General features: G+C 43.4%; 1 protein-coding gene across 8 annotated transcripts in view; it reads left to right on the top strand.

Annotated features, from left to right (window-relative positions):
* Positions 1-14,808, top strand: part of LOC309703501 (butyrophilin-like protein 2) — a 522,068-nt gene that overhangs the window by 476,924 nt on the left and 30,336 nt on the right. For 3 of the 8 annotated variants that reach the window (XM_082528379.1, XM_082528375.1, XM_082528382.1), the window contains 3 exons: positions 3,688-3,786; positions 4,905-5,231; positions 10,731-11,054. The exons of 1 other annotated variant lie outside the window; for it this stretch is intronic. In XM_082528379.1, the coding sequence (XP_082384505.1) occupies positions 3,688-3,786; positions 4,905-5,231; positions 10,731-11,054 (750 nt within the window). 4 more of the 8 variants (XM_082528385.1, XM_082528381.1, XR_014275913.1 and 1 more) reach the window with 4 other exon arrangements.

The raw sequence follows: 14,808 nt of genomic DNA, 5'->3' as shown, positions 1-14,808 counted from the left end.
TCAGAGGTGTAAACATCACAGCAGATGCCTTTGTGTCAAAGTAACTGAGGTTAAAACACAGAAAAACATGAAGGAGATTTTCCTGGCCTGACAACCTTAAAAATATTCTGCAGTAGAACAAAAACTGAAGAAAACCATGAATCAACATTACTCTGCTTTTCTTCAGCAGCATCAGGTAAAGTTACAGAGGTTTTATTAGAGACAGCCAAGTGTTTTGCAGTTTGGCATCATTTTAAAAATGTAAATTTCTCCTGTATTAAACAGCAGAAAAGAGGCTTTCTTGTCGGAGGTCATTTAAAAACCCAACAGCGGTCGACAGAGCTGTAAGCAATGGTAGACTGGTGCGTAAAAATCTAATAAATAATGCAGAAAGAATTTTGGCTTCTGAGAGTTGCAGCTGTGTATGATGTGATCATCAGGCACAAACTAAGATATACAAACAAAATCATTTGTGCCTCAATCCAGACACAAATAGAAAATAAGATGAAGTATTTTACAAATGTTTGAATCCAAACTTGATTAAAGATCATTTAAAGACACATTTTTGCCTCCACAAATTTTCCTGTGTCTGAAAATATTTGTTCGTTTCAGTCCCTGACAGAAAATTAAATATACCTGACACACACCTGTGTACGTGTAGTTTTACTTCCAGTGAGTCACATTTAGTGTGAGCAGCCAAACATGATGGCAGACTGCCACAGATCACTTCTGAGGAAAGAGGAGGCGTTCAGCTTCCTCATAGTTTCACACCTGCATGAAGCAGCCTCACCCTGACAGCTTCAAATCACTGTGTCAGCTGATCACTTCCTGTCCTGTGATTGGCTGAGCTTCAGGCCTTCTCTCAGTCAAACTGGAAACAGGGATTGAGACAGTGTGAGGGTTTGTGGAGTGCCACAGTGCTGTAATGAATACTGTAGTGGAAGAAGTTCTTTCACACTCTTCATCCTGGAGCTGCTTTATGTCCATGATCTGCATGGAAACACATCTATGGAGAGGAAATCCAGCTGCTGAGGGTCACATCTGCATCGTTGTAGCTACAGTGGATGTTTCATGGTCAGGACTGGAGGCGGAGCTTTGTGCGTGTCAGGGTGAGGCCGCAGCAGCCGCCTCCAACCGGAGCGCTCGGGCGTGAAACTAGGAGGAAAGCCGACGTCCTCCTCTTTCCTCAGAAGTGATCTGTGGCCGGCCGGACTTCATTCCACAGATGTGCTTTAACAAAGTGTGAAGCTGAACTCTGAGCTGTGACAGTGAAGCAGTGTGAGAGTGTCAGTAGATGATCAGCAGAGGAAAGTGAAGCTGCTGTGAGCTGATGTCCTGAAGGGCTTTTAAAGAGTCTCTGAGTTTGACAGGAACATGAAGATGTTTGTGGTGTTTGTGATCCTCCTGCACGGTAAGTACACCTTCCTCTTTTCGAGGCTGCATTTGTAGGCCGATTACATCACAGCGACGCGACGTAGGCTGTCCAAATTCGGTGTCCTTTTTTCAGTGTTCTATTTGTTCCTGAATAAATCGGTTTGGCTGAGATTAAAATTATAGTTTTCACACAGCTGAATAAACGTCAAACAGAAAACTGATTAAACAAAAGTGTGAGATGGTCGAGAATTTATGCCAGTGTCCTGTTATATTTTAGATAGCAAGGAGCAGACAGCTGAGTTTATTAAACTCCACGTCTAGTTTCACAGGCTCTCACTTCGGGCTCGGCCTTCGCAGTCTATGTTGGCCGGGTCCTTCCCATTAGAGCACTTTCCTCTAACACTGCAGGCTTACTTCTTGTTCGTAGAGTATTTTATATCGTAGAGTATTTGATATATATATTTTATTTATTTATTTATTTATTTTTTTGGAGGCAGAGCCTTCAGTTTTCAGGCCCCTCTTCTGTGGAACCAGCTTCCAGTTTGGATTCAGGAGACAGACACTATCTCTACTTTTAAGATTAGGCTTCAAACTTTCCATAACAGCAGAGTGCAAGATGTAAGCAAGGGCATTGATAGAACACCATACGCAAGTGGCCAGCATATATAGTATATATATAGTATACAGCAGTCCTTTTCAAATAGTGGGGCGCACTCAGGGGAACTTGCTTTTTTAGCCGTGCTAGAAAGTGTAATTGCACATTCACTGCAGTGAGTGCAGAGTTTTTTGCATGTGTGCAGACACAGTACAGAGCAGGAGATATGAAGTGCAGTAAACAAGCCCTCAAGAAAAATGAAAAAATGAAAAGAGAGGCAGAAATAATTAGACAAAAGTCTCCCAAAAACTAAGACAAAGAAATATGACCAAGCGTATGTAGCACTTGGCTTCACAGTAACAGAACATAATTGAGAAGCATACAATAACTAATAATAAAATAATAATAATAATAAAATAATAATAAAAAAGACATACAATAACGTCTGTGCTGAGTATGGCCTGGAGGTCAAAATGGGAGACGCTCTCTAGGGTGGTCGAGAATGACCAAGCTAAGATCCTGTGGGACAGATGGACAAACTAGTGGTGGCTAACCAGCCGGACATAGTGGTGTTGGACAAACAGAGGAAGACGGCTGTAGTGATAGACGTTGCAATACTGAATGACAGCAACATCAGGAAGAAGCAACAAGAGATGCCTAAGAAATACCAAGGGCTCAGAGAAGAGCTCGAGAGGATGTGGAGGGTGAAGGTAACGGTGGTCCCCGTGGTAATCGGAGCACTAGGTGCGGTGACTCCCAAGCTAGGCGAGTGGCTCCAGCAGATCCCGGGAACAACATCGGAGATCTCTGTCCAGAAGAGCGCAGTCCTGGGAACAGCTAAGATACTGCAGGACCCTCAAGCTCCCAGGCCTCTGGTAGAGGACCCGAGCTTGAAGGATAAAGAGACTTTTTGTAGGAAGAATGCAAAAATGCCAGGGCTCATTTTCCACCCCAGTCCAGCCCCGTTTTTATCTGACACATTTGAAAAAGTCCTCCAGTCCTCCCCCATCTCATGTGTGGACATGACTGGACTCTTTGATGATGTTTTTATTTTTTATTGTTTTTATTTGTCTGTCATACTATTCACTTTATTTGTTCAGGTTTTTAACTGTGTTTGTTAAAATGTTGAATGTTTCTGTCGTTCTGTCTCCTGGTTTCTGTAAATGTGTCTAAACTTGATCTTCACCTCAAAGTGACTCATGGAGTCTCTGTCTGTGTGTCCTCAGTTTCCCAGCATGCCTCAGCTGTCGAGCTGTATGAGGGGGATTCGTTCATCCGGCTGTACTGTCAGTTTAACACTTTTCTACTAGACAACCCCTCAGTGGTGTGGAGTCGCTCCGACCTCAGTCCTCCAACTGTCCACCAGCGTCAGCTTGAAGGAGACGAACTGAAAGATCAAAACCAGCGTTACAGCGGCCGAACATCCATGAAGACTGACGCTCTGGAAACTGGAGACCTCAGCCTGAACCTGACCAACCTCCAACTGTCTGACAGCGCCACCTACACCTGCTCCATCAGAGACTTTGGAGATGAACTGAGTCGGAGTGATGTACAGCTGCAGGTCAAAGGTCAGCAACAAACACCTGCTGTAGACACATCTGACATCAGTCAGATAAAACTTTATTATTTTAACACAGTCAGAATAACCATGTTAGCTTTATGAGTAAAGTAAAGGCCTCTTCATTAAATTCATTGAGTCAGAGGTCAAAGGTCAAGTTGTTCTTTGTGTTCCTCCACAGAACGGTTTCCATCCTGGGCCAAAGCTCTCCTGGTTCTCCTGGTTCTTCTTGTGGTTTCTGGAGGTCTTTTATTTCATTTCCGGCACTATTTCATGTCAGGTGAGTGTCTCCTACTACACTACCCATAATGCCGATGGTCAGCAGAAGTTCTGTGTTTCCAGCACTGTAAAAGACCCTCAGGGTGGCTGTAGCTCAGGAGGTCATCTGCTAATTGGAAGGTTGGTAGTTTGATCTCTGGCTGCTCCAGTCTGCATGTCAAATATCTTTGGGCAACATGCTAACCTCCTGTGCATCCATCAGAGTATGACTGTGTGTGAATGTTAGATAAAAAGCACGTCGCAACACATAGAAAACAAATGTTTGTGTGAATGAGGCAAGTTGTACTAAGTGTGTGAGAGTAGAAAAGTGCTAAATAAGAACCAGTCCATTTACCAGCAGCAGTTTAAAATCAAGCACAACAACATTTTTACATTATCGTCACTAAATTAATACACAGGTGTTCCTGTGACAGTGTTTGTCCTTCTTTGGGTTGTTAGTATTGTGCTGCACATGTAAAACAGATTCCCACACCAGAAAATTCATTTCACACTCAAAACATGCTGTGAATAAAAATGTGAGTGAAAGCTGCCAGCTGATTTGAATCTGAACTCTGAACATCAGCTGCTCCTTACAGCTGCAGACTCACTGGTGTTTAAGGTTTCAGAGTAAACATTAAATATAAGAACTGAATTCAAACATAGTCTACATACAAAGTTTACATGACATGATATGAAGTACAGTGCACTTGTCCTGTTGTAGGATCATATATATAATATACATACATACATTAGATTATAGGACAACAACAAAACTGTAGTAAAATCTTTTGCTGCCAACAGGGGAAAAGATCAAGTAATAAGGTTCCTTCTGACAATATGTTTTACTGATGTTCATCACAGAAACGCAAAGACGTTAGATGCTATTAAAAAACTTCCAGCGATTTGTTAAGTCAGTTAGAGGTGATTTTATGAATGCTGATCTCTGGATCTTAAAATGATCTGGAGTAGGCAAGGTTCACAGCACAAGTTACCATGGCGATGTACTGCGCTAAGAAATGAACAACCTTCATAGTGCAGAAAACTCAGGGTTTACCCTCAAATTACCTGGATAAGCCAGAATCCTGCTTTTTGTTGTACAGGCTTCAGATGTTGTCATGTTGTGCTTTGTTGTCCTCTCAGTCCCCTGGGTGGGGGTGGAATCAGGGGTGGAGTCTGTCCAGCTGATCTGCAAAACCACAGTTTGTCTGCCTAAAGATGCTAAAGTGGAGTGGAAGGACAAGAACAACAGGAAGGTCCACGTGTATGAGAACGGCTCTGACCAGCCTGAAGAACAGGACGATAAATACAAGAACCGAACAAAGATGAAGAGAAACTTACTGGAACCTGGAGACCTCAGTCTGACCCTGAAACACCCCACAGATGGAGACAACTCCACCTACACCTGCACCGTCTACAGCAGGGAGGGAAACATCCTGATGGAGAAACAAGTGGAGCTGAAAGTCAGAGGTCAGTGCTGTAGATACAGGTCAAACGTCAGAGGTCAGACTGATGATGGTGGTTCAGTCTCAGTGGGCTCCATCCAATAATGTCTCAGTGTTAGTATGTCTGATGTTTGTGGCTGTTTTGGTTTTTATTTGATTTCCTCCCAAATGTAAAAGCTTCAGCAGATGAACTGTAGGAGCAAAGTTCATGTGTGAGACTTCATCTGAAAGGTCACATCTTCTAGTTTCTGAACATGTGTTTGTTTAGCATGTGGCTAAAACACAGGCTAAGCTAAGTCAGCTCAAATCTCAGTAACAACCTTCTTTGGTCCTCATCTATAATCAGTCATATCTGAGTCACAATAACTAGAAGATGATTTCTAGCAGAAGTGTGAACATCTCCACATCCTTTCTCCATGTTATCATCCAAAGCTGTGTGAAGTTTCAGAGCTCTGCAGCTAACAGAGACTTTCAGTTTGCTGCTCTCTTCCTCTGACAGCTCCATTCTTAGGGAGCGTTAGTTCTCTGTTTCACTTTATTCCACTTATTCAGTCTGATGTTCTCTGATCTGTTTCTCTTGTTTAGTGTCTTAAATGCTGCCAGTGCCTCTCTTTGCTGTAACCAACCTTTCTCTTTATTTCTGAGCTTTTTAAGGACTTTAACTGATGCATCAACCTTTGAAAATGGAAAGAAATCAGTCATATTCATGGCTGCATCACAGTGTCACATGTAGTTCTCCACATCAGCTGGATTATATCTATAGCAGCAAACAGCAGCTGATGCACAAATCTTTGTCTGTGTTAATAAAGTTGGATCAGTTCAAACAGTTTGTTGCTCTGCACTTGAAAGCAGCTTGTAGTTTACTAGCTAAGCCCACAGAGCTTCAGTGTTTCAGTGAGACTCAGTGAATTAAAATGGAGATGCTAATCAGGGTTAGCACATGAGCAGTGTTGTAGCTCTATAAGTTACTAAGTTTGTTCATGTGGAGAATCTAACAGATCTAAGCATGTGTAGCTCCCAGTGAAGCTGCAGCATTCAGCCTGTTAGAGTCAACACAATGACCAGGAGCTGAATAAGCAGTTATAGATGTAAATAAATCTGCTTCTTTATCATCTGAGACCCAAAAAGTGGAACGTACAGAGCTAAAATCATGTGTTTGATTTTTGGCTTTTACAAACAAGCCATTACTACCACACTTCCTGGCCACTTCATTAGGTCCACCTTGTTAGTAATGGGCTGGAGCCCTTTTTCCTTCAGAGCTGCTTCATTCTTTGTAGTACAGTTTTAACAAGGACACATTTTCACCATGTTAACATGATAGTGTTACACAGTTACTGCACACGTGTCATCTCCACATCATGATGCAAATATCCACTTCCACCACAGCCACAGCTGCTCTATTGGATCCAGACTTGGTGGATTTGAATCCAGTGAAGTGATTTTCATGTTTGAAGAACTGCTTTGAGATGATGTCAGATTTGCTTCTCCTGCTAGAAACATCCACACCAACCAGGTATTTTCACACAGAGCTGCTGCTCACTGGACAGCTTCTCTTCTTTGGACCATTGTCAGTGAACCCTGGAGGAGGCTGTGGTCAAATCCCAGCACATCAGAACAAGCGTGCCCTGTTCACAGTCATTTCAATGAGCTTTCTTACAAGGATCCATGTGCAAGTGACATGAAGCTGCAACAGTTTTACAAGCTGTGTTACAAAATGAATGTCACAGAGCAAACTTGGATATAACACTATAAGTCTTTCCTCTTTGTTTCCTTAGTGCAGCTGTAATGATCTCTGGTTACTGTGGGCCCATTAAAAAGTGTGGACGTGTCATTTCCACAGAACATTTCACAGACAGTAAGATAGAAGCATAACTTCATAAATATAGTGTTTTAAATGCACATGCTGGAGCTCACAGTGATGCTGCTGTGTGACAGGGTTGTGTTGTTCACACTGTCATACTTGGTTGTCTTGGCGACAGGCTTTCTGGTATCTCCTCATAATAACTTGTACCTGTGGGTCACATGATCAGGGCTGGTCACTCAAAGAAGAAAGAAACATTCAATTCAATCTGTTTACTCAGTTTGATTCTTTTAGTGCTTTAGTTTATTTCACTAACCTGATGCTGCGACTACAGACACAATCATTTTGTCCTCTTTAATGGTTTCGTAGATTCCCAGTAGCTCGACACAAAGGCTGCTTTCAGTGCTCCACATAATATGAACCAGTAAGCAGCTGTGTGGATAGTATATGGTTCAGACTGGGACTGTGGTCAGATAGGACGAAGAGCGCTTTCATTAAAATGACATCATCTGAGTGGAAAATACTCACGTGACTCAGATGTGTAACAGGAAGTGTGGACTGTGATGTCATCAGACAGAAACAGTCATTCAGTAATAAAGTGATTTAATATTCAACAACAGGAAAATAACATCAGACATGTTTGGTTTCATTCAGTGTTGCAGCTTCAGCTCATTAAGGCTAAAGTTCACTTTTTAAACTGTAAACTTAATAAAAGCAAACTGAAAGTATTGTAACATTTAGAACAAACACATGTTTGTATATAAACTGAGCCCAGCAGGAGAAGCTGAACACATCCACAGCTGTGAGGGACACTGGTGCTGTGACTGATTAAACACATCAAACACATCTGTGGACTCAATCTGTCAGTATTATTTGTCATATTTGAAACAGCTTAAAAACAGTGCTGTGTTAGAGCTGTGCTGTCATGTCTGATTGTATTTAAGGTCCAATCATGTACTTGTGTATGTGTAACTAAGCAACCACGTGGGCGGAGCTTCAGCTCTGAACATTTTAGAGCATCAGCTGATAAAAACACTGAGACAGGAAGGATTTGAAGTCTTCTACGCTCTTTATTCTTGCTTGTGCAGAGTTTGTGGCTGCAAAGCGACCGTCAACAACAACTGCTTCCTCTGCTGACAGGAAGTGACATCATCCCACCTGAGGCTTTGATTCAAACAATAAAAGAACTAAACTGCTGAGTAGAGCAAAGATGGGTTTACTAAAACAGAGGATCAGATGTCAGGTCAGGTAATGTCTTCATTTAATCCAGTAACAAACCAAAGGTTCCAGGTTTGAGCTTCTTGAAGTCCTGTTATTAAGTCTGTTCATCATTTTCATTCATTTGATAACTTCTACCAATAACAACCAATTATTTTCAAGCTGAGAGATTTAGTGTGAAAACCAGAAGCAGGAAATGATGCTGTGCAGTATATTTGTGGAAAACAATGATGAGGCTAAAGTCAAGATCACACACACGTAAAAATAAACACAACATTTGTGTGTAAACACAGCAGGTGGAACATTTATTTGATGCTTTAGCTGCTACTTGTGATACTAAATGTTTGCAGTCGTGCTTCATGGTTACTGAACGTAAAACAACACAAACCCTGCTGATTGTTGGTTTGTGTGTTATTTGTGTTGTGTTCAGGTGACTATAGAAAGACTAATGACACAAATATTATGGATGGACACGTTTCCTGGGCTGCTTCAGGTTTTCCATACAAACACTTGATGTTTGGTAGTTCCAGGTCCAACATGGTGCATGGATATATCCAGCGTCCCTCTTCTGCACGTTTGCTGTTCATCAGTCTCAGCCTTCCTCTCTGTCTTTGTCCTGTAGACTCCTCAGCCTGAGCTGTCCCTGTCACCCACTCATTTCCATCCTTTCTATTCTGCTCACTTGTTCAAATCTTCTACTCTGCCACCTCCAGGTCGCCTCCTGTCGTTGTGTCATGTCTCCATCATCACAGCCTCACTAGGCTGTAAAGCTTCATGTTGACTGTAGCTGCTGTCCTCCTGTCACAGATCACAGCTGATACATGTGTGCACCCACTCCATCCTGCTATACTGTCACTTCACCTCTTTGGGACTTTGCTGCTTTGTATGGAGGACTTCATGTCTTTAAACTGATCCACCATCACCACCTCCACTCCTTCATCTTCACTGTCGTGTCTCCAGCTTCTTCACACACACTCTTCTCTTCAGAGCATACCTCCACCTGTCCAGGCTCTCTTCCACCCACCTGCTTCCTGCTCTCACTACAGATCACAATGTCCTCAGCAAACAGAGCTGCTGAGACTCCTGCCTGAGCTCATCTGCCAGCCTGTCCATCAGCACTGCTAACAAGAAGGGCTCAGAGTGGATTTCTGATGTAATCCCAGCCCCAGCAGGAACCCATCTTTCCCTGCTGCTGCAAACCTTCCCACTGTCTCTCTGTCCTCATACATGTACTGCACCAACCATTGTTTGCATGCACACAGAAACAGTGCAGCTCCTCCTGACCTTCTCTGCACATCTGAAGTGCTTGTTCTTGTCATGAAGCTGCTGCTCACACGTCACTCTTCCAGCTTCTCAACACACTCTTTCCATGTCAGCACATTTCCACCTCTATCTGTCATCACACTAACCTGCTGTAATCCTTTCAGCTGGAGCTTCTTTGTAGACACGTCCCTACATTGCAGCCTGATTACAATGCAGACAGTCGGCTACAGTGTGGCTGGATTTCCTTTCTTAGCGTGCTTTGCTATAAAATAGCCAACAAGGCCTCACGTGACATCAGTCAGTGAGAGTTTCACTGTTGCAGCAGCTCTGTTCACTCACACTTATTAATATTAATGCTCATTACAAATGTTACAGCAGCTGATGCACAAATCTTTGTCTGTGTTAATAAAGTTGGATCAGTTCAAACAGTTTGTTGCTCTGCTTGAAAGCAGCAGTTTTTCTAATGCACCACCTTCATGTTTCCTTCATATTTGAATCCCCCTGTAGATGCTGACAGGTAACCATGTCACACAGAGCTCAAGCCTTTGAATCCAGCTGTGACTGTTGATTTTCTATTGAATGGACTTTTTCAAATCCAGCTGTAGGCCTGTGTTTGTGAGCTCATTAACAGCTGTTTGTTTAGAGAGACGTGGTCCTCACAGGACAGCCACTACAAACATATGATTTTATAGAATATGATGCATTACTGCAGATTCAACACAATAGAAAGGATTTGAAATGAGCTCAGCCTTAAACATGTGCAGCAGTAATATTGATCCACAGACACTGATGGGAACATTTTTCTGCACAATAAGTACTTTGACTTTTCATACTTTATGTACAATTTGCCAGTACTGCAGTTTTGTGTGTAGTGAGGTGTTTTCATGGTGTTTTCTTGGTGCTTTTACTAAAGGAAGCTTCTATCAAATTCTTCCACATGTTGTCAAACTGAGCTGTGTGATGAAGTGAGTGTGACAGAAACACTCAGACTGTGTTTCTCTGCTTCATCAAGTCAAATCTGGTCCTCAGAGACTGAATAAAGTCCTGTCCCACTAACAGCAGCTCCAACAGTCTGTTCACTGCTTTCTTCCTGTCAGTCTTCATCTTTCTGCTGCGTCTCCTCTTCACACTGACCACTTTCTATCTAACAGTGAGCTCCCAGTGAAGCAGCAGCATTCAGCCTGTTAGAGTCAACACAAATGTCTCCATCCAAGCTCATGTTGTGCTTTGTTGTCCTCTCAGTCCCCCAGGTGGAGGTGGATTCAGGGGTGGAGTCTGTCCAGCTGCCCTTCAACACCACACTTCACCTGCCTGAAGACGCTAAAGTGGAGTGGATGAATATATATGGGAAGGTCCACGTGTATGAGAACGGCTCTGACCAGCCTGAAGAACAGAACCAGGATTACAGAGACCGAACGAAGATGAATGAAGACCTGCTGAAAACTGGAGACCTCAGTCTGACCCTGAAACACCCCACAGATGGAGACAACTACACCTACACCTGCACCGTCTACAGCAGGGAGGGAAACATCCTGCTGAAGAGACAAGTGGAGCTGAAAGTCAGAGGTCAGTGCTGTAGATACAGGTCAAAGGTCAGAGGTCATGTAGGAGTTTATTCTCTCAAAGCTTTTAGTTTGAATCTATTTTCAGTTCATTCAAATAAAATAAATTCTTTGATGTTTTGATCTAAAAGCCAAAAATGTCAGGCGGAGCAACTGTGTGTTTAAATGAACTAAGAAGACCATTAAAATGATCCTAACTTCAAAATAAAAGCCTCTGGCATGATGTGAGTTTGGATCAAATCAACAGTTTTGTTAGTTTAGTCCAAATCAATGTAAATGTATAAATATCAATAGTTTTAAAGCTGCCGAGATCATTCAAACACTTTGATCCAGTCATTTGGATGTTGTCACATGTCAGGGTGGAGCAGCCATAAATACGAGGCTTTTATTGTGAAAATGCTGAGTGTGATGATCCAGAGGAGCCCATGGGGTGTTTGTGGCTGGATGCAAAGGTTTGTAGCTCTCCTTGTAAAGAGAAACAGCTTGAAGCTACAGAGGAGCGTCTGCAGAAGAAGACAGGGGAAAGAGGAAGAAGCTGAGGCCGCTGGAGAAAAGACAGGAAAAGGAAATCAGCTTCATTTGTTGGAGGCCGTTTGTTCATCACACTGAAATATTCCCACTTTAGAGACAGGAAACAAAGTGAAGTGTGGATTGATGTTTGTCTCCATGATTTGGGCCCTGGAGTCATTTCTTCATCTCCCACTTTAAGACATATTAATGTCAGCCTCACACGTCCCACAGTGGACACATTTCTATTTCTAGATGATATTTGGAGGATGGTCATGTGTTTCTCTGCTGTCACAGCTCTTTGTGATATTTGAGCGCAGCTGTAATGTTTGTGTGGTTAAAGCCACCAGACTCCACTGACAAAAACTCTCATTTTAGCCGGAGAACACGGGGCTGCTGTGGGACTTTGTGTTTGCAAAGGTTTCTATTGGAGGCATGTTTGCCTTTATTATATAGGTGCAGAGAGTAGACAGGAAAGTGGGGAGAGAGTGAGGGACACACAGGCACCTGTAGTAAGCCCCGCCTTCAGCCCACCTGCTCAGCCAGGTGAGCTATAGCGCTGCTTTAACATGTTGGTGTGATTGAGAGTGAATGAAAGTGAGTGATGGAGGCAGCAGGAAACTAACAGGCTGTTTGTTCTGAGAGGTCACATGACTGTTGTTCTCAGCAGAGTCTGATGATTTGATGAGACCATGAGAGCGGCTTCAGTTCCTCATCAGAAAGAGTCTGACAGAAGCTCCTCCCTCTGTACCCCAGTAGACTTCTATTAGACTGCTCCAGATTCCTGAGAGTTCACACAGAAAACTTTACAAACAGCCAAAGAAAAACTATTGAAAAGCTTCAAGATCACAAAGAGCTCTTTCACAGCACATATGAGCCATTAAGAAGTGCACATTTGTGTTTCCCACAGTCCATCATCCAATAATATCAAAGGACAAACTGTGAGGTAAAAAGCCTTCAGCTCTTTTTGAAGGAAGCAAAAAGACTTTGGTCCTGAGAGATGGTTCAAAACACAACTCAGACCTACCAAAGTATTATTTGTGCCAAACACATGAAGCCTTCAACTTTGTATGTGTCCAGTCAGTGTGGCAATAGAAGTCACTGTGAGGATTTTCAATGTGCTGTCAAAGAGCATCCAAACAATCAGGTGAGGATGAAGAGAATTAGTGTGGATGGACAGAAAATCCATATCCAGTGTGATTTAGGAGCAGCTCATATATAATGAGTGAAATGAAAGAAGAGCACAGACAGGAAGAACATGAGTGAGCAGACATTTTGGAGCTGCTGATCCACACAGGGCTGGATGGAAGGAGTGGGAGTCCATGATGGCTCAAAGTCTCTGATCTAACTGTTCCTGAGCCTCTCCCCCTGCCTCCTCTTTGGATCTTCTCCTCCTCTTCTTCCTTATCTGCCTCCTCCACCACTGCTCTCTCCTCCCTCATCTCCTCCTCAGCTGAACTGAAGTCAGGGCTGTAACATGAGGAAACGTGCAGAAATGACTGAGTCAGCATGTTGTTGAAGTGAGTTGAGTGATGGTGAGCAGATTAGATGTGCGAGCCTCCCTGTAGAGAAAAGCAGATCTTCTCCAGAGTTTCCCACCTCATGTTTTCCTGTGTCACAGCTGATTGTCACATCCTGGCTGTCACTAAATGAGTGGTCCAAAGGTGGAAGGAGGAGCACAGTTAGATTGTTCACCTCCTAACCTGTGAAATCAATCAGCTGAATGAAAAACACTGTGATCCTATGAGCTGCTATCAGGGCTGCTCCATTCTCAGGATTCTCATCTGGATGACTGAAGCAGATTATTGATGAAGTCAGCAAACAGCTTTCAAAATGGCTCTTTTTCCAGGGGAACTCCCTGAAATGTAAATCTCATTGGAATGAAGAAGAAGTCCAAAGGCGTGGTTAGGCCCAGACTTGTGGCTGTTTTCAATGTAAAGCCCATGTTGCAGGCAGCTGCTGCTCCTTACTGGCCCACAGCCTCCACTGATGGATGTGTCAGCTCACTTGTACTGTAGCCACGGGGAGAGCGATGGTGAAGCTGACAACCAGAGGTGTAGCGCTATTTGTTGAAGTAGCCCAGCTGTGCCATGGAAGCACAAGTTTCCAGAGATGATTGGACAGTGAGCAGAAATGATCCATGTTGGACTGAATTGAAGAACAGATCATAAAGTCCTCTGTGTGCCCAGCCCGTCTGTCTGAGCATCTTCATCAGTGTGCAGCTGATCTACAGCTAATGTGCTGATTGATGAGCAGCCTGTTCATGGTGATGATGAGAAACAGATTGGATTCAAAGCACAAATGAGTGAAAAAGGAGCAGCAGCCATGATAGAGCGAGTCCTCTGCTGACAGAAATAGTGGAGTGAAGGATTTGTGCAGCGTTTCTCTGTGAAAACAGCTGATTCAGATCAATGAGAGGAGGATGAAGGAGAAGCAGCATGTTTCTGATAGAAGCATCACTGCTGTGCTACAAACTGCTGGGACTGTGTGTGTGTGACGGCTCAGCTGGAGGCAGGATTGGTCCAGAGGAGAGCTGCTTTATTCCAGACTAACTCTTCTAGAAAGCTGACATCTGTGTGGAACAGCTGACCTGCACCATGTGGAAAAGAACAGCAACATGATTCAGCGTCAGATCCCGACACATCCACGGATTCATCCCGTTACAGGAACTGTGCCACACGTGGCCTCTGTTTGTTCTGCATTGATGCTGCAGGGATTTCTTCAAGTCACTATAATATAGTGTCAGATGGACACATGAAGCTAACACGGCACATCTTTGTGAGTCTGCAGCATGTTGACACACATGTCAGTGTTGTACAGATCTGAGAGCAGCACAAACAAACTCCATCAAAGTGATTTGTGCTGTTGCAGAGCTGTGTGACTGCATTTGTCTTCATTATGGACACATTTCTACAAATGGGACTAAACATGTGACCCTCTGCACATCCATGGCTCAACAGTGCACCCATTGGCTGGATGCAGCTTGTATTGTGGCTCCTCCCCCTTAGCTTCAGGTCAGTTTAGCTGTGTTTCCTCCAAATCCCAGAATTCCTGAGGAGCAGGAATATGTGGGGCTGGGCTCTAAACACTCAGGGTGAGGACTGAGTGAAGAGCTACAGGACAAAGTTTCAGCGCTGCGCTCACAGCTTTGAGACGTCCAATCAGCAACTGGTCCTGATAACATCTCCCCTCTCATTCCACATACATGAAGACTGCTAGAAGCAGCTATCAGCCACATCAGGCTCACATCA

Source organism: Aulonocara stuartgranti, assembly GCF_965226115.1.
Source record: "Aulonocara stuartgranti genome assembly, chromosome: 3".
Classification (NCBI taxonomy): Eukaryota; Metazoa; Chordata; class Actinopteri; order Cichliformes; family Cichlidae; genus Aulonocara; species Aulonocara stuartgranti.
Note: the sequence above shows the minus strand (reverse complement) of the source record. Positions and strands in the feature narration are given on the sequence as shown.